General features: G+C 40.5%; 1 protein-coding gene across 1 annotated transcript in view; it reads right to left on the bottom strand.

The window, feature by feature from the left end:
- The window catches only part of LOC126457838 (odorant receptor 2a-like), a 37990-nt gene extending 17556 nt beyond the window's left edge, over nt 1-20434 (bottom strand). The window contains exon 1 of the mRNA XM_050094475.1: nt 20339-20434. Coding sequence (XP_049950432.1) covers nt 20339-20413 — 75 coding nt within the window. The 5' untranslated portion in view covers nt 20414-20434. The remainder of the gene's footprint in view (nt 1-20338) is intronic.
- Nucleotides 20435-21242: the final 808 nt, after the last annotated feature.

The following is a 21242-nucleotide window of genomic DNA, read 5'->3' as shown; positions in this document are numbered from 1 at the left end:
GGTACACTTTTTCTTTGGAACAAATTTGCAGCAGGTTGAGTGGAGATAGTAGACAGCAAGCAGTGGTTGATTAAGGTTCTGTTGCGAACCAGGCTCAAGGGTACATAACGAATTCCACGAAAGATCACGCCACACATGCACAACCATTCGCCCGGGACTTCTGAGCTCTAGCAGCAGCCCCAAGATGGCGCTCACAAATTCGGACCACTTTCCGCTTCGACGCCACACCTGTCTGAGCGTCCTACTCGTCGTCAAGAGTGTGGATAGCAGCCAAATTGAGCAGTGACAGCCATGGACTACGTTGGTTAAATCTCGTACCGGAAGTTAATTGGATTGCATTCTGTTAGGTGTTGTATATCAAGTGCCACACGTGACAGTGTATCGAAGTTAAGTACCATTCAGTTATAGTTATAGAAAGATAACTTTATTAGCTATTTCAGGTTCAATGAATAAAACTATTTTCAAAATTTGTCCCTTCAGGTTTTCTGGTGGCAGAATTTAGAAGCCGTAATTATTCCTTTTCAGAAGTAAAATAGTGAAGGCGAGTTTGCACTGGTTCCCAGATCAGTTGCAAATACTGAGAAAATCTTAGTGATAAAATCTAATTACAAAAATGATGATTAAGGTGAGTGTGAACTAAAGTGTTAAATGTTATTCCTACATAGAACTACCCCCATAAATTTCCATTAAATGCTCCGGAATAACTATGATTGCCGTAATAGTAATCAGATTAACTCGAGATTAACATCTTCAAAAGAAGTTCGATCTGAGTAACAGCTGTTCTGTAAATGTAAATTTTATTACTCTTTGAGAGTTCGTAGCTAGACGCTACGATAGCCACTCAGTATTGTAGCAAGGTCATGTAGTATAGCAGGCGCGACCACCCATCCTTAAGAGACAATAAAAGTACACGGTATTCAAAAATAGAGCTGTGTGGTCGTTACAGACTTTTACAACTTTCTGAAATATGGATACCGCAATGCGTCCCTTAAAGCCAGCAGTAAAAACGCCAAACGTTTAACACATCAAGCGTTACCGTCAAGTCTGAACAAATGACTACTTCGCGCCTGGTTTCTGAGATCGCTTCTGTCGTCATTTCTACAACTACATCCATACTGTGCAAACCCCTGCGAAGTGTATGATAGCAAGGACTAACACTGTGTACCACGTACCAGTGTTTCTTCCGTCCCCAAACCAGTATGGAGCGTGGGCAGAATGCAAGCTGAAATGGCTGTGTGTTCGGTAGCGAAACATAGGGGACTGTAGTACATTCCAGGACATTGACTTAATACTCGTTTCTTTTAACTTTATATGTAGGCTTTCACTGGATAGGTGGCGTCTATCCTCAAGCGTCTTTCCAGTTCAGATTATCGACAGTTCCATGACGTCATTTCGCCCTTCACACAAACCTATCACCATTGTGCAGTCACTGTTTCTATCCGTTCTATATCCTCCATTATTCCAATTTAGTATAGGCCCTATACATTTGATCTGTATTTCAGAATGGATCCCACGAAAGTTTTGTCAGTAGTTTCCTTTTTAGGTCGACTGTATTTATCGAGCGACCTACTAGTGAACCAAAGTACCATCTAATTTACCTATAAATGAAAGTGTGATCAATCATTCCATTTCTTATGACCATAAATTGTTACGCCAAGGTACTTGTATGATATAACTGACTTCATTTATGACTCTTTGATATTGTAGTCACAGGATATTACATTTCTTTGTTTGGTGAATTGTGCAGTTTTATATTTCTGAACATTTAAATAAAGTTGCTACTCTTTGTACCATTCTGAAATTTTATCAAGATCTCATGGAGCATTTGTGCAATAGTTTTCAGACCGTACTTTATCATTGATAACTGCATCATCTGCAGTATCTCTGCCGTTATTCTTTAAAATGGCTGGATCTGTGGACTTAGTGGGATATGGTCAAATGGGGGATGCTCCAGGGACCAGTGTTGGAGCCACTCCTGTTCCTTATTTATATAAATTGTGGGTAATTTTCTGATTACACTATTTGGTAGTAAGTAATGTTGTGTGGAACATTGGGTCGGTTTCAAATAGTGCAGTTCATGTCATAAGTTCATGGCTTGTAGAAGATAAACTAACGCTGAATCACAATAAGACTCAGTTTTTATGGTTTCTAACACACAATTCAACAATTTCACAGAATGTGCATATGATTAGTGAAACTGAGCAGTTCAAATTTCTGGGTGTTCAGATAGGTAGCAAACTGTCGTGCAAAGCCCACGTTCAGGATCTTGTTCAAAGACTTAATGCTGCCATTTTTACTATTCGAACGGTATCTGAAGTAAGTGATCGTTCGACACGACAATTAGTCCACTTTGCTTATTTTCATTCGCTTATGCCGTAGGGTAAAAGGATACTTTTGTCTCAGAAACGGGAAGTTCGTGCAATAAGTGGTGTAAGTTCGTGAACCTCTTGCTACCCCTACTCACTAGTCTGGGTATTTTGACGTTGGCCTGTAAATATATATCTTATTTACTGTCGTCTCTTGTTAACAATATCAGCTTATTCCCAAGAATTAGCAGCTTTCACTCAGTTAATACTCGGCAGAAATCCGATCTGTATTTGGATCGCACTTCCTTAACTCTTGTGTAGAAAAATGTGCAGTATATTGTTGCATCCATTTTCAATAAGCTACCACAAGAATTCAAAAATTTTGGCAGTAATCCAAGCGCTTTCAAATCGAAACTAAAGAGCTTCCTCATAAGTCACTCCTTCTAATCTGTTGAGGAATTCCTTGAGAAATTAACCTAATTCTCATGTAATATTGTAGATTGCGTTTGCTTAAACTTATGCCTTGACTTTTTCTGGTTTCATAAACATTTTATTTTTTGTGTTATTACTTTTATGTTGTAATTTCATGTACTGACATGTTCCATGACCTTGGAGACTTGCTCCTCAATTTGGTCCTACGGAACTAGACGTGTAAATAAATAATACAAAAATAATCATTAATATACAGCATGAACATCAATCGTTCCAACAAATTTCCCTGAGACACACCTGAAAAAATTTCTATATTTGTCGATGATTCTCCATCCAGCATAACATGATACGTCCTCTCTGCCAAGAAATGCTGAACCCAGTCCCAAATTTTGTTATACACCCCATATGATCGTTCTGTCATTAACAAGCGTTAGTGCGGTACTGAGTCATATTTTCTCGGACGTCAAGAAATGCTACATCTATCCGACTGCCTTCATCCATAGTTTTCATGAGTCATGAGAGCAAAGTGCGAGTCGGTTGTAGATCCAAACTGGTTGACATGGACAACGTAATTCTGTTCGAGATGCTTCATTATGTTTGAGATCAGAGTATATTATAAGATTCTACTACCGATTGAATTCTAAGCTATTCGAGGTTAGTTTTGTGCGGTACTGAGTCATATTTTTCTCGGACGTCAAGAAATGCTACATCTATCCGACTGCCTTCATCCATAGTTTTCATGAGTCATGAGAGCAAAGTGCGAGTCGGTTGTGGATCCAAACTGGTTGACATGGACAACGTAATTCTGTTCGAGATGCTTCATCATGTTTGAGATCAGAGTATATTATAAGATTCTACTACCGACTGAATTCTAAGCTATTCGAGGTTAGTTTTGTGCGGTACTGAGTCATATTTTTCTCGGACGTCAAGAAATACTACATCTATCCGACTGCCTTCATCCATAGTTTTCATGACTCATGAGAGTAAAGTGCGAGTCGGTTGTGGATCCAAACTGGTTGACATGGACAACGTAATTCTGTTCGAGAAGCCTCATTATGTTTGAGATCAGAGTATATTATAAGATTCTCAAGATTTTAAACATGGCTGCAACAGCAACTGTTGAATTTCTTCACGATAATGGATGACAGCCAAAAACAGTTGCAGGATAAAAATTTATTAAAATTTCTTGACCAAGGTTTCGGTACATATAAATATACCTTCATCAGAAGTAAAAAATCTGAAATTACATCATGTAATGGAGATTAATAAAACAATTGACGACGCCTTTGGCATAATTGTTTTATTAATCTCCATTACATGATGTAATTTCAGATTTTTTACTTCTGATGAAGGTATATTTGTATGTACCGAAACCTTGGTCAAGAAATTTTAATAAATTTTTATCCTGCAACTGTTTTGGCTGTCATCCTTTATCGTGACGTTATAAGATTCTACTACCGACTGATTTCTAAGCTATTCGAGGTTAGTTTTGTGCGTCATTTCCCCCACCCTTCTGTACGTATGTGTTGTTTTTTTCTTCTTCTTTTCCGTTTATAATCTGACATGGATTCCGTCACGCCTTGGAGCTATTCCGGTTTTTGCGGTCTCATCCATTTCTCACCGCCGTTGACACTAGTATCTACCTGTAAGGCATTCAACTATGCTATGGTGCGAGGATAAGACTGGATCAATAATCCTGGCTCCTCTTTAATCAAGAAACGTTTGAAAACGGAGTTTAGCATTTCTGCTTTTGCTTTGCTACCCTCAGTTTTAGTTCCCAAGTCATCCGTAAGTGTATGGCCATTAATTTTCGTGCTGCTAACAGCCTACACTTATGATTAGAAATTCTTTGTGTTTTGAAAGAAATTTTTCTCGAAGATTCTTCTATTACAGTCATTGAAGGATTCAAGTTTAGCGTTTCTGACAATCAAATGTATTTCAATTAGTTTCTCTCTTTATATAGTCATATGATTTGTTTCACAAAACTGTTCAGCATTCAGGGTCTCTTTGGAAATTTGTTTACAGAGACTGAATACCATGGAAGGTCTCTCCAGTCGTGAACCGTTCTGGTGCGTGGGTATGTATCCAGCGTTTCGTCAAATATTCTTCCAAGCTTGTGCCACAGTTATGCTACATGCTCCTTTCCACTGCTAAGTGACCTGAGGTCCCCCTTCCTATATGAAACGCCTGCCTTTTTGTCTAGTTTACTGAGCATTTAAATCTTTGTAGCTGTTTAAGTTGCACTTTTCACTTTAAAAACCATTGTTGCTGCAACTGTTTCAAGGTCACTGACATCTGTTTCAGTGCAGACATCCTCAAAGATGTCAAGCCTTCATTTCTTGCCTTTATATCTAATGTATTTCCGACGTGAGTGTTCGTCAGAAATATCTGGTGTAAATAGTTTTCATAGAAAGTATTTAGTATTATTTTACACACCCCTTAAAACATGTAACTATGTCATGTAATTACACAATCATTAGTGTCCTCCAATAATGACAGTATAATTGTGGAATATATGTACTTATGACTTGAAATTTTCAGTTACATATGGGGCGAGTCTGGTGGTCGACAGAAGGATTCAGTTATTAGTTTATGTGCTCTCTTGATATTGCGTCTTGTCCAGACAATTTCACTTGCAGCTTCAATTTCTGTTCCGATTGATTTAACTTGCTTGTTTACTACCAGTACGACGACTACACCACCTCCATTTTCCCTTTAGATACACAATGACATTCGTTTCAAAAATCTGAATGCTGTCAATTTTAGGTTGTCGGCTTTGTGCACCAAGTATAATATGACCTCCATTGTTCTTCAAAGTACATCAAACATGAGCCCATTGTTGCAAATTCTTCAGTAGCTGATCACCCTAGTACGACAAAACGTCGAGCCTTTCGGAGCTACTGGGACTCATCAAGGTTACTGTTACTGTCCGGGGACAACCCAGAGAACTAGAACACCAAGATGAATCACTTCTCGTCTTTTGGCAAGATCAATGTGTTTTCTTTTAAGACATGGTGGTGGCGGTGGTTGTTGGGATGTTTAAGGGGGACTAAACAGCGAAGGTCAGCAGTCCCCCTTTTAAGACATGAAGATCACCTTTATTGATAATGATAAACAGCACAGTCACCAGTTACAGTTGCATTTTCACAACACCCATGCTCCTTAAACCAAATGAAAACACTTTCAGTACTCTTTACTCTTCGTCTGCTATGTGCACGGAGAATCGTGGCCTTATTATAATAATAACGAGATCTGCCAAAATCTTTGTTAGCTACCTCATCAGTATGGTAGGTGAGATAAGCCATCACGGAACGTGAATAAAAACTCTCCAACTCAGCAGCAGCACGAGCTGTTTTTACAACAGTAACAATAAACCGACCGTTGCCATGACCAAAGATACAGGCAGCGCTATGGGCGTCGTCAACGTGCGCGTCATCGTGCTACTGTTTTCAAGACTATTACTAACGTAGAAACGAAAATAAATTAAAAATACAGGCAATTCTTAAATTTTGCATGTTAACCATCAGTAATTGCGGTCGAAGACTTCCTATATGAGTAGTAACCCTCGTTCTGCCAACGTCATTGTCAAAGAAGGGCACAGTAGCGGGGAGATTTTCAGTAAAACCTCTTGCCCCTGTTGTACGGAACCGTTCCTAAAAGGCGAAAGAACCAGCAATGATCAACATCTGAAGGTAAAGGAAACCCTGCGTTAATGTCATATAATCTGTATCCACAAGATATATGATTTGTAATTGAGAGTGTCTTTATGATATCTCGATTGGCCAAAGATGCGGAGGTCTGCAACGCCGAGGCAACCATGAGAAAAAGATGCAACAGCCAACGAAAGGTTAACATTCTACGAGTCTGAGCGTGGGACAGCAAAAGTTTTAATACGGTAGAGAAGCTAGAAAGTTTGAAAAGAGGAATGGATAGGATCAGTCTAGATATAATCGGGGTCAGTGAAGTGAAATAGAAAGGAGATATAGATTTCTGATCAGATGAATTCAGCTGCAGAAAATACTCTAACAACAGAAGGATTCGTTACGAATAAGAAAGTAAGGCAGTAAGTGATATATTATGAACCCATCACTGATATGAATGTCCTCAGGCAGCAAAACAGCACCAGCAAACCGACGATAGCAACAATAGTTCAGCCGTACATGCTGCCGCCACAAGTAGAGAATGTAGAGAGAGAGAAAGTAAATAGGGCATCAGCACGTAATGGGAGATGATAATCAAATAAACAAGAGGAAATGGAATGTCGTAGTAGAAAAAGAAATAGAAGAAGGATTTACGCGATTATGTAGGCTTGGTAGCAGGAATGAGAGAGGAGAAAGACCTATTGGGTTCTGCAAAAAAATTTACTTAGGAACAGCGAGCACAACGATCATATATCAAAAGATGAAAAGGATTACTTGTTAAAGGTTCGGAGACACGACAGGATCCCAGCTGGATTATATTATGTTCAGACAGAGATTACGAAGTCAGCTATTAGACTGTAAGGCGTATCTAGGAGCAGATACAGAATAGGATCACAATTTAGTGATTATGAAGAGTAGGATGCAGCTTAAGAGAATCGTCTGAAACAAGTGAAAGAAGTAGGATACTAAGTGCTGAGAAATAATGAAATGCGTTTGAAGTTCGCTAAGGCCGTAGATATTGCGATAATTAATACCGCTATATGCATTACAGGCTATATACTGCGATCTAAAACTTCGAATCATAGAGGTTGGACAGACATTCGTAGGTATAATGGAGAAAACTGCTAACAAACCACGGATAAAAGAAGAAATACTTCAATTGGTCGACTAAAGAAGCGAGTGCAAAGTACTGAGGGAAAGACAGAAATACAGCCATATAAGTCACTTAGTAATGAAAGAAATATAAACTGCACTGAAGCCAAAGTGAAATGCCTGCAGCAAAAACGTGAAGAAATCTAAAACAAAATGGTCGTCGAGAGTGCTGATTCATCCTATGGTATTGTCGAAGAACCTTCGCTGAAATAAAAAAAAAGTTATCAAAACTAAAATTGCAATTGTAATTCCGTTTTCAAAAGCATAGGAGAGACCGGCTACGTGGTAAGAGTACACTGAAGTCCTCTGTGTGTGAGAGTACTGTTTGATTGATGACATGTTACAGGAAGACATGGGAGATACAGTATTAGTCAGAGTTTAGGAGGGATTTAGAAGGCGTGGGATGAAATAATGCAGAGGAAATAGGTAACAACCCTACTGAATTTCTAAAATCAATGGGGTAATTGGTAACCAAACAAATATTCAAGATAGTGTGTAGAATATCTGACTGGAGACGTACCATCAGACTTTCAATACAGAAGAATGGAAAAGAAAAATGAGGAACTATTAGAAGGCGTTAATTCTTTAGGAAAAATAAAGGGAGCAGAGAGGCTTTTGTGACGTAGGCCCATTGGAATGGAAACAAGATGCAAGAAGGATCAAGACCCCTTCGTAAAGTATCATTCATCAGCTGCCAAAGATAGCATGGGCAGTTAATTGCTGGAACCATCTTACAATCGGCTCAACGTTTCGTTCATCCAAAATGTTGACAAGATTAACATACAGAAGAATGGAAAAGAAAATAGACGATCTGTTAATGACGATGGGTCTGGTTTATAAAAGGTGAAGGCACCAGAGAGGTAATTCTGACGTTGCGTTTGATAGTGGAAGCAAAACTTAAGGAAAATCAAGACACTTACGTTGGATTTGTCGACCTACAAAAGGCGTCCGAGAACAGAAAATGGAGCAAAATGTTCGAGATTCAGAGAAAAATAGGAATGACTATAGCAAAAATCTGGCAGTATATATTATGTACAAGAACTAAGGAGGAACAACAAGAGTGGAAGAGCAAGGACAAAGTGCTTGGACTAAAAAGGATGTAAGATGGGAATGGATCCTTTTGACACTATTGTCCAAGGGTCACATCAAAAAAAAAATGCGGAAATAAAGTTGAGGAGTAGGACTAAAAATTCTGGACGAAATGATTTGCTGGTGACATTTGTATCGTTAATGAAACCAAAGGAGAATTGCAGGACCTGATGAATGGAATGAACAGTCTAATGAGTACTGAATATGGAGGGGGAATAAATTGGAAAAAGGAGAGTGTATTTAAGAGTGTCAGAAATGTGATTAGCAATAAACTTAAGACGAAATAGACGCAACCTTAGAAGCAAATTAAGGTGTGAGAGACGAATCAAGGAGAACATAAAAATCAGACTAGCACAGGCAAAGAGGTACAAAAGAAGTTTACTGGTGTCAAATACAGTCTTAATTTGAAGAAGAAACTTCTGATAATGTACTTTCCAAGCACAGAATTGTACGGCAGTGGAACATGTAAGAGCAACACCTATTCTGAGACGAAGAGGTTTGCACAAGAGAGTTATTTGTGAGCAGCCTCAAACTAGTAGTGACAACTAGAGTGATAACTAATAGAATATTTTTTGAGAGCAGTTCTTTGAATCTTGTACTAGAACTGCATAGTCTCCCAAATCTGTCTTTATCTGAACTGTGTGGAGAATCACATTGTCTAAAAACGTTTTTGTGGATCTCACACACAGATGCAGCTTCTGGTGTGTAGTATGCCTCTAAAACATTTACGGGACACTACGGTATTCACAACTTACGGGTAAGTTTCAGAAATAGTAGTCTAGCTAGTCACGGAACCTTTCTAGTCTCGAATGGTTCAAATGGCTCTGAGCAGTATGGAACTTAACATCTGAGGTCATCAGTCCCCTAGAACTTAGAACTACTTAAACCTAACCAACCTAAGGACATCACACACATCCATGCCCGAGGCAGAATTCGAACCTGCGACCGTAGAAGTCGCGCGGTTCCGGACTGAAGTGCCTAGAACCGCTCGGCCACCGAAGCCGGCACCCTAGTCTCGAATTGAAGGGATTCCACTCTACTCAAAAACAGATATCTATAGTCAGTTCTAGAGAAAACGCTGCATATAGTTTCGTTGATATAGCGAGAGTCTGATCCGTCTTATCGATTATCTCGGCCAATCGCTGGAATGAGTCAAGTACAAACTTTGACCCGTGAATAGGCATTGTTCGTTCCAATGTCCGCCAGCAATCTATAGTTGGATCCACAGGCGTCCGCAAGAATGGTGGGGATGAGGGCCAGGGTGGGGAGGAAAGGGAAGCGTAACTTGCCCCCTCCCCCGTCTCTTTCCTGGAATATGGTGTACTCAGAGCTGTTTTTTTTTTTTTTTTTTTTTTTTTTTTTTTTTTTTTTTTTTTTTTTTTTTGCATTCATCACCGAATTCCCAAACACTTCCAGAATTCTCTGGAGTGTGATCAGTGTCGTGCGTCATCTGTAAAATTTACTTCTTGTAAGGAACATCTTGAAATTACACCAAAAATAGCAATTTTAAAGTCTTGGTTCCCCGCTGGATAGCTTTCTACGAACGTCCATGGCCAGAAGTATCCTGTTCCTATTCCCTTAATAACAGCTGAAGTAGCCTTTTCAGAAAGTTTGACGAGACTTCGAGACATACACACCGATGATGATCTCCAGCAGCTTTTAAACAACAAATAAATCATCCCGTGCCCGAGTCAACACAGTACGGCTACATGGGGCAACATTGCGACTGGTACTAGCCTTTCTCTTTCTTTTTTAAGAAAAATTCTCTCAGTACTGATTCTTCCCAGAACGAATTTTCGCTCTGCTTGGATTTCCGACTTAGCTGTCGTGATACCTTCTGAAGTAGCGCACCAAATATGAACACCAACGTCAGTTTATCCCACTAAAGACAATGCAAATTGTAAATTAATGTTAGCTGAAGATGGCCTTAAAGTACCAAACTGCTATTAATCAAAGATTTTCAGTCCTGATGTGGTATCCTGAAATGTTTCGATCGCTTTCACGTATGATAGACACACTTTCAGATTCGATTTACTTACTTTATGCAACGCCATTGTCGCTCACGGGATCTTATCAGATTTCATCTCTAAGTTGGTCAATTATACAGGGTGTTACAGAAAGTTACGGCCAAGCTTTCAGGAAACATTCCTCGCACACAAAGAAAGAAAATATGTTATGTGGACATGTGTCCGGAAACGCTTACTTTCCATGTTAGAGCTTATTTTATTACTTCTCTTCAAATCACATTAATCATGGAATGGAAACACACAGCAACAGAACATACCAGCATGACTTCAAACACTTTGTTACAGGAGATGTTCAAAATGTCCTCCGTTAGCGAGGATAAATGCATCCACCCTCCGTCGCATGGAATCCCTGATGCGCTGGTGCATCCCTGGAGAATGGCGTATTGTATCACAGCCGTCCACAATACGAGCACGAAGAGTCTCTACATTTGGTACCGGGGTTGCGTAGACAAGAGCTTTCAAATGCCCCCATAAATGAAAGTCAAGAGGGTTGAGGTCAGGAGAGCGTGGAGGCCATGGAATTGGTCCGCCTCTACCAATCCATCGGCCACCGAATCTGTTGTTGAGAAGCGTACGAACACTTCGACTGAAATGTGTAGGCGCTGAAGACCATGCTGTCGTGCGCCCAAAAAACCCCCCCTCCCCTCTCTCTGAAATGTGTAGGAGCTCCATCGTGCATGAACCACATGTTGTGTCGTACTTGTAAAGGCACATGTTCTAGCAGCACAGGTAGAGTATCCCGTATGAAATCATGATAACGTGCTGCATTGAGCGTGAGCGTAGGTGGAAGAACATGGGGCCCAATCAAGACATCACCAACAATGTCTGCCCAAACGTTCACAGAAAATCTGTGTTGATGACGTGATTGCACAATTGCGTGCGGATTCTCGTCAGCCCACACATGTTGATTGTGAAAATTTACAATTTGATCATCAGAATCGAGGAAGTACAGTACATACTGACGAAACTAACATGAGCTCTAACATAAAAATTAAGCGTTTCCGGACACATGTCCACATAACATCTTTTCTGTATTTGTGTGTGAGGAATGTTTCCTGAAAGTTTTGCCGTACCTTTTTGTAACACCCTGTATATTTCAGGTACCACTTTGCAAGATGTACTGTAATTACAAAAACAAATTAGTTTACAAAATATTAATCTAATTCGTATTTAAATAGGACTCAATGCTGACCATTTACTGTTGAGTTCACATAACAGAAAATAATATTTAGTTTAATAACACAAGAATGTCAATGATCTGACGGGTAGGGTGAGCAGCAGTCTACGACTATTTGCTGATGATGCTGTAGTCTTTTTGTTACATTCTCTTTACTTCTGTGAAAGTCAGCTATTTTACTGCCTAAATAGTAAAACTTGACCATTGCCTTTAGTCTTTCATTTACTAATCTAATTCCTTGAACATCAAATGAGTGAATTCAGCTGCATTATATTATTCTTGTTTTGCTTTTTTTCAATGTCCCTCTTACAAAATGTTTTAAAAACACTATCTGTTCCATGCAAGTGATCTTCCACGTATTTTGCTGTCTCTGACAGAATTACAGTGTTTTTAATTCTTATTCCTGAACTTGAATTCCTACTATAAATTTCTCCTTGGTTTCCTGTACTGCCTGCTCAAATTGAATAACATGGAGGACGGGCTAACAGGCTACATACCCGTCTGACTCGTTTCTCAAGTACTGCCTCTTTTTCTTGTCCTTCTGCTCTTGCAACTACAGTCTCGTTTCTGTGGATAGCCTATGAGTTCCTGGTTTTTGTCCCTGATATCATTATTCAAGATCGTTAAAAGCTTTTCGTTAACATTCAGATATTATAAAGGTTGTTGCCTTTTTTTTAAATCTGCGTTAGTGGTGCGGTAAGTATTGCCCAGCGTGTTACTACATTTCTCTGGATTCCAAATGTTTCATCCTTAAATGGGTTTCTACTAGCCTTTATATTCATCCGTAAATAATGCGGATTAATATTTTGCAACCAAGACTTGTTAAATAGATGGCTCGGCAACACACGCACCTGTCAACACCTGCTTTCATTGGTACTGACACTGCTACATTAATCTTAAAATTTGAGGATATTTCGCTTGTCTCATATATCCTGCATACCAAAAGTTCTTTCTCCCGAGGATCTTAATAATTATGATTGAGAGTCATCTACTCCAGACACCTTTTTTCTGCTGAGGTCTTTCAGTGTTCCATCAAAGACTGCGCTCACTGTATGGCATCTCCCGAATATATTCAGCCACTTCTTCGTCACTTCCTATAACATTCATTTTCATTTCCAGTCCTTTATATTAACTCTTCTACGTTCTCTTTAATTTTATTATATTCGGCGCCTATCACTCCCATGCTGTTGCATGCCTCTACAGCTTTATATTTACCCTCTAGACACTCTTGATTTGCAGTTTTGCTCTTATTACCCGCCCCACTTCTTAAACGTAACTATTCCCTCTTTCCCTCTGCCTTTATTGTCTTTTTATGTTTTCGCCTTTCATTAGTTAAGGACAAAATCTCATGCATTACCAAAGTATTTCTATTGGACCATGTCTTTCTGCTTCCTGTTAGTTGTTCCTCTACTGCCTTCACTATTTCACTGTCCTTGTTTTTAAACCAATTATTAGGAATGATTAATATATGTTTTAGTAAAATTCCGCTATAAAGCTTCCCCTCCCACTCTCTTCACCTATTCCCTGTTCTCCTACTAAACTTACTTCTCATCATTTTCCTAGTATCGAATTCCATCCCCTGTCCCAACCCCCAACACCTCCAACCCTCCCCACACCTCCACCACCATACGCAGACACACACACTCAATCATCGTTAAATTTTTGCCTTCCTTGTTGTGTTGAATAATTTATTTTATTTTATCTCATCATACATTTTCTCAGTCTCTTCATCTATACAGCTATACTGTCCAGTCATATTAATGCGACCCTCTGCCAAAGGCCTGAATAACTGCCTTTCGCAGCGCGGAACGCTGCGAGACATGGAAGAAGAGAGTTAATGAGGAGCTGGAAGTCATGGACAGAATTATGTAGCCATCCCAACTCTAGTGCCGTGGCCGTTTGCGCCAACAAGCACCGTTGCCACTGCTTCACCTGCATTCACGTAGGCCACTGGTAATAAAGAGGGGAAATATATTCGTGGACAAGCCTTCTCTTGAACATCCACTGACGGAAAAGTGAGGTGTTACACCTCGTACAGTTTGACCGAAAACTACCAAACTGATATTCCAGTGTTTCCATAACCGTGGCATGTGTTGATGAGAATTTCATCCTTATGCGAGGTGATTTGCAATGTTTTCAGCACAGAAAAGATCCATTTTCCCACATACCAGGAATGGTTGAACATATTTGGCCACATTAACAGAATTTTTCAAATGGAGATCGCTATTCGCGCCTAGCATACACTGAGGTGACAAAACTCATGAGATACCGCCTAACATCATGTCGGACCTGCTTTTTTCCGGCATAATGCAGTAACTTGACATGTAATAGACTCAACAAATCGTTGGAAGTTCTCTGCAGAAATACTGAGCCATGCTGCTTGTATATCAGTTCATAATTGCAAAAGTGTAGCCGGTGCAAGATTTTGTGCACGAACTGATCTCTCGTTTGCGTCCCATAAATGTTTGATGTGATTCATGTCGGGCTATCAGGGTTGCCAAAACATTCGCTAGAATTGTCGCGAATGTCCTTTGAACCAATCGTGAATAGTTGCGGCCCAGTGACATGATATCATTGTTTGGGAAAATTAAGTCCGAGAATGACAGCAGATGATCGCGATGCAGTCGAACATCACCGTTTCCAGACAATGATTATTGGGCCACAACCAGCTTGCACAGTGCCTTGTTGGCTTGTGGGTTCTGCGCCACATTCAAACCAGACCATCGGCTCTAACCAACTGAAATCGGGACTCATTTAACCACGCCACAATTTTCCCGTTGTCTAGGGTCCAAATGATATGGTCACGAGCCCAAGAGTGGCACCGAAGGCGATGTCGTGCTGTTAGCAAAGGCACACGCGTCGGACATCTACTGCCATAGCCCATTAACCCCAGATATCTCCGCACTGTCCTAACGGATACAGTCGTCGTACATCCCACATTGATGGTTCAACTGGCTCTGAGCACTATGGAACTTAACTTCTGAGGTCATGAGTCTCCTAGAACTTAGAACTACTTAAACCTAACTAACCTAAGGACATCACACACATCCATGCCCGAGGCAGGATTCGAACCTGCGACCGTATCGGTTGCGCGGTTCCAGACTGTAGCGCCTAGAACCGCTCGGCCACTTCGGCTGGCATCCCACATTGATGACTGTGGTTACTTCACGCAGTGTTGCCTGTATGTTATACAACTTACGCCAACGCAACTGCTCGTGGTCGTTATGTGAACGCCGTCGGTTACTGGTTTGTCGATGGTGAAAAGTAATGCTTGAAATTGCCCGCCTGGCTAGCCGCGCGTTCTTACGAGCTGCTTCCCGAACGGGAAGGTGTGCCGGTCCCTGGCACGAATCCGCCCGGTGGGTTAGTGTCGACATCCGGTGTGCCGGGCGCCTGTGGATGGATGGTTTTTAAGGCGGTTTTTCATTGGTCTCGGTGAATGTGGACTGGTTCCACTTATTCCGCCTCAGTTACACTAAGTCAGTGATTGCTGCTCAGACACTGTCTCCACGTATGCATACACCATAATTATTATAACAAGCAAACATTGGGGCTACACTCGTCTGGTATGAGGCGTTTCCGGGCGGTGGGGCAGGAGTCCACTAGGGGGGGGGGGGGTGCTATATTGTACGATAACTCCGGATTCAGTGTGGGGTGACGGTGAGGTGGGTGGACTGCTGCAGCCTGTTGTGAGGTTGTCAACGACTGAGGGCTACAACGACACGAAGCCTCTCCGTCGTTTCCACGTCCCCGGTTCAATACACGAAACACAATGCTTGAAAATTGGTTTTCTCCGCACACTCTTGACACTGTTGATCTCGAAATATTACATACCCTAACGATTTCCGAAATTGAATATCCCATGCGTCTAGCTCTAACTACCATTCCGCGTTCAGAGTCTGTTAATTCCCGTCGTGAGGCCATAATCACGTCGGAAACCTTTTCACATGAACCACTTGAGTATAAATGACAGCTCCATCAATGCACTACCCTATTATTCCTTGTGTACGCGCAACTACAGCCATCCGTATATATGCATGTCGCTACCCCAAGACTTTCGTCAATTCAGTGTGCATGTACTTGTAGCTTACCACTATCATTTGGACGTTAACAAAGGTGGCATGGGAGCATCACACTGATGTTTGACACACTCTGTGTACTCACATTGTACAGACAGATCCCGTAGACAGTCACCTGTAATAGAATGGCTGCAGAACAAGTGGTGAAAAGATGGACTCAGCACAACAGGAGGGGGATGGCGGGGGGGAGGGCTGCGACCATCACGCACTGGTCCTTCCAGAAAGACTACCCCGCGAGAAGATCGTCTAATTGTTCGACTCGCTCCGACGAATAGATTGATGACGACAGCTTACATCCTGGCATTACAGGCAGAGTGTCATCACAAACAGTGGGGAACTGATTACTGGAAACTGAATTGAGATTTCAGACTGCCATGCGTCGTTTACCCTTGACACCAACCAAGACCACAGACGCATGCACGGTGAAGAGGCAGAGTCATCTGATATATTCAGTGGAATACGGTGGTGCTCAGCGACAAACCACCCTTCTGTTTGTGGCGATCAGATCGACGTCAACCTGTCCGTAGACAACCTGGTAAAAGATCACAGGGAGCAGCTCTTCTCGAGATCCATACTTCTCCAAAACCAGAGTCATGGCGTGGTGAGATGCCGAATATGACAACATTCTACTGATTTGGTAATCTTTGATAGGAGACTGAATACTCGCCAACTTGTGGAAAGAACGGTAAACCCTGTTGTCACAACCTTCGTGAGCAGAGCACCAAATGACATATTCCAGCAGGATAATGCAAACTCTCACACTGCAGTTCACATCACAATCGCTTTGATGTATGTACGAATCCTAGACTGGCCTGCTCGTTCCTCTGATCTGGACCCAAAGAGCGTCACCGGGTTGCGATAGGATGAAGTGCACTTTGATGCTAGCCTACATCTGGGAATCTTCATGAAATGACGTAGCAAGTGTTTGAGAAATGGTAAGAAATTCCTCAAGATGACATTCAGAGGCTATCAGCTCCCAAGCCATAATAAACATAAGAGCGTGTTCGCAGCTGTTGGCGGTCACATTTAACACTGATCTTGATGGTGGATATCAGTTCTGTACGGAATCAAAGTTTAGTCGTTTAATATCCGTTCTGTGATAAACACCTCCCAAAACACTGATAAGTATGGGACCGATCTCCATGGTGAACACTTTCCGTTTCCGTCAGTATGTTTACATACGACCCGCATGACACTCTGTCACCTAAAGTAACAGTTTTATAATACACTGACGACCTGTGTATTTAATCAACGGGGAAAACTCTACAGCGTGGGTTGGAAAACACAGGTCAATTGACCTGGAAAATGTGAATCAAGCAATGTCAATATAATACTCGCACTAATATCTGGAGAAGAATGGTTTGTTCTTATCACCCATTTGAAATACAGGGGTTCTCGTAGCTTTGGCCAACACATGCAAACCTGTCGCAAACAATTAAGTAACATGCTTTTATCAAATTCGTCGCACTTAATGGAATGTCAAATGTTGCAATACATTTCTGCTGTGACAGGCTTGTTCTCCGTGTCCCGATGTTTCATCAACAAAACTCTTACCTCTCTTGTAGTGAAATATGTGGAAAGTAGATTATTTATCAAAAGAAATTAATCCAAATAGCTATGAATGCCACACATTCATACAGCAAAGGAACTAGATAGTCCAAACATTCTGCAACTATACTCTTGCGAATAAAACTGCAAGTTCCCACTTAACACCGCAGTTGCGTACGTCGTTCACCTATTCATGTTGACGTTCTTGAAAGACATTATTGTATTGGCTTCCTCAGAAATAACACTCATTAGGCAAGGCGATTACCTCCTCAGAACTGCTTGATGTGCTGTCACTCGGACAACTCCCGTGGTATATAACTACCAGGTTAAATCGCTTTCATAGTACTTCTGTTCTACGCACTTTCATTTACGAACTATGAATGTTTTCAAAATGAATAATCTTTACATTAGACACTTCCACAATCCCACATCTACAGGGCGATCAGAAAGAGCTTGAAAGGCTTGTAAAGGTGTTTCAGGGGAGGTATGCTGATAAATACTTGTTAAGAAAAAAATCGATACCTTGAGCCGTGTTATTTAGCATTGGAGTTAGCCAATATGGTCGTGGCGCGCACAAATTCAAGCACTTTCACACGTTGAAATGCGATAATGCTCCGACGTCTGTGGGCACGCGAGCTACCACTTGTTGAAATGCTCATTACCATTTAAAATGTGCCTTTTCAAGCAAGGTGAGCAAAATGCACGCCTGTTCGGTTTGAGGAAACCATATGATGAACACGTTTGGTGACACTGTCTCTGGCAGACTGCTTGAAGTTGCGCGCGCGACAATTTGGTTGGCTAACTTCAATGCTAAATAACTCGTGAATGGAGCAACGTATCGAAATTTTTTCTTAACAGCTATTTGCCAGCACAACCTCCCCTGCAAAAGCTTACAAGCTTTTCATACTGCTTCTGGCCACCCTGAACAACCAAAACAACAGCGATTATCACTCGTGACAGTAAGTAATTTGTTACAAACGTAGTTATTAGTTATTAAGAGACAGACACAGGAAATTACAGTCACATTTTCACCCACTAGATTTAAGGAAGTGGAACACACTGTTTTTCATGTGCGTTTCTATAGCAGTGAATGGGTACATACATGTGTTCCTATTCAAATCATCATCTCTCAAATAATCTCTTCACGTTGTTGGGCTTCATTACGGGATTTTAGAAATACTCCCTATAAGATGCTTTTCTGTATTGTCTTGTGTTTCTTTTTCTGTAGTCTCTCTCTTACAGACTTTTGTTATTTGTGTTTTCTTTTCACCTTCTGTTTGATAACAAAAGAGCTTCCATAGCATAGGACTTTAAAGGACGTCTGTGCAGCAGCGCTCGACTTGGAGGTACTCGCTTCGATTACTGGTGGCGAAGGAAACTTCCACCGCCATTATTTGAGCGGGAAGTGAAGGTCATATCGTGGCTAATGTTCCTGATCGCAAGACTTTGCATGAATGTTCTCTACTAGCTTCTAAACCTCTCTGCAATGGCTTATGAAGTGAGCGCATATATTGATGATGATCCATTTGTCGGATGTACACGTTAAACCAGGCCGACTCGTTAGTTCTGTCCTAGAGGAGTAGTGGTACAGGATTCCATCCTTACACTTCTCTCGTTATCCAACACAAACATGACACCACACTATACTAATTACAGTCACACTCAACAGATGAACGGAGGGGAAGTAAACCGTTTCGGATTAGACATCTGAACAGCCCCATGTTTTCTCCCAGGTGACGTCCGCTCTTTCTTCTTTTTCCGGGAGTAAGATTTGAATTTGAATACTCAGCATTAAGTTGTGATCGAAAACATCCTCGTATAACTCTATGCAACCCAGTTGATTATTTCTGCAGTATTTTTATACGTCATTGGGAGTGAATTCTCACTTCAGACTCAATAAATTTTATATACCCCACAAATTTAATAATTTTCTTTCGAGAATTTGTATTTGGTATCACCGAATAATATATCATTTTGAATTACTTAGTGTTATGCGTGTCCGTGTGGTATAAATATATCAGGAGACCGACGGACACAAAACGCGTACCGCTCCCCCTGGATTCGTTCCAGTCCCTTAACCACTCATTGGTCCTCCATTTTAAAAGCTAGTATAACAATAAGCACAAAAATTGAGAGAAGTAGGTCAAATACTCTGTTAAATGATTCGTCTAAAATTGGCAAACTGAATGTTTCTCTAATCTATTTTATTTCTTGCTTTCAGCAAAACCGTGTCGCAAAACATCTGACAGATTTCTTCAACCTTTTTTTATTTTTGAGGTTTGTTCAGAAAGCATTATCTTATTGACATCTACTTTCCTAAGACCTTCTGTTCCCTAATCGTCATGAATTTAGTACTTACTTCGAAACCATTTTGCAGTTAAATATCACACAGCTGTAGCTTTTTCTGCGGAAAATAACTAGACCTTAAGAGATAAACTTTTTGATATCTCGTTTGTCTTCCTGATGCCTACTTTACTGAAGTGACCTATATTTAGTACTTTATTCGAAGGTAGCCATCTTCAAATCAAATACTATACCAGCACAGATTGTTATGCAAAGTGTCTAGGCCCTGAAAAGATGAATTTGAAACTTCGTTTATATAGCTAGCAGCAGCTGTGCACGATATATTTCCATTTTCCCTCAAGCTGTTAATTAAGTTTTCTTCGTTATCCTGATTACTTTCTAGCAGTTAAATTTTTTTCCAAAACTAGATCTCACGCTGGTCAATTTAATGCCCGATTTGTCCATCTCCCCTCTCAGTTCGGCTACGAAAATTTGGGCAAAAACGTATTGTGCAATTTACAGGGAGTCTTGTTTTCGATCCACCCATCTTACAACTAAATCTACGTCACGTTTACTTTTATAAGTAAAATGGAAAAATACTTACTACGGCGGCGACGAACAAGCTAGAGCACAGGTTTGCCATGTTGATGAATAAGAGAATGAATATAGACACATTCATTGAAGACTGCAAAAGGGCCACAGATCTATAACAAAATGAGCAACAAATTAGTATTATAGCTTTCTTATAGTAAACTTTCGGTCAAGTATTACACAAAATGTGTAATTTTGTTACGTATTATATCTGAAATACATAAAATTATATAGAAAACAAGTTTTTGACGATTTTAATGACTGGTATAATTTTGGGAACCTCCAATAAACAGCCAAATTTTACAGTGTGTGTCCTTTCTATGCTGGAATTTTATTGTTTTCAGTTTCAGTCTAATATCAACGCAATACGAAAGTATTTCACAGTTTTTATTACCTTCCAGAGCAATCAGCGGCTCCTTTTGTAGTTTTATCCACACTTTTTATATCGATGTATTATTTTTTGTAATACCTTACTGCCAGACAACCATTCCCTTTAACATTCTCATTTTTGTAAATATGCTGACACCTATCATCAGTTTTCTTTTCTATTTAATCTGAAAATCATATTCTTGTAAGCAAACAAAAAACGTTTCGAAAACTTAGAACGTGGACACACTTGTGTGTGGAATGAACTTAGTACAAAACGTTAAGTACATGATAGTACACGAATAATTGTACAGTAATTACAGAAATGTGCATTATATATGATCACCTGAAATGTCTACGATGTGAACTCCAGATTGCAGAAGTACCTGGGATACTGATGTGTTAGAGAGTAGCGCCTCGTGGACAACGATGTCGTTAAGAACGAACTAGCTGAGTTCGAGATGGCTGAAGAAATTTCTTCAAGTGATTCAGAAACTCCAAATCCTAGATTACCACACAGGGATTTGAAACCTGATTATCGCGAAAACAAG

Source organism: Schistocerca serialis, chromosome 1 (genome assembly GCF_023864345.2).
Source record: "Schistocerca serialis cubense isolate TAMUIC-IGC-003099 chromosome 1, iqSchSeri2.2, whole genome shotgun sequence".
NCBI classification, from domain to species: domain Eukaryota; kingdom Metazoa; phylum Arthropoda; class Insecta; order Orthoptera; family Acrididae; genus Schistocerca; species Schistocerca serialis.
The sequence above is the reverse complement of the archived record's forward strand: the minus strand, read 5'-3'. Positions and strand labels throughout refer to the sequence as shown.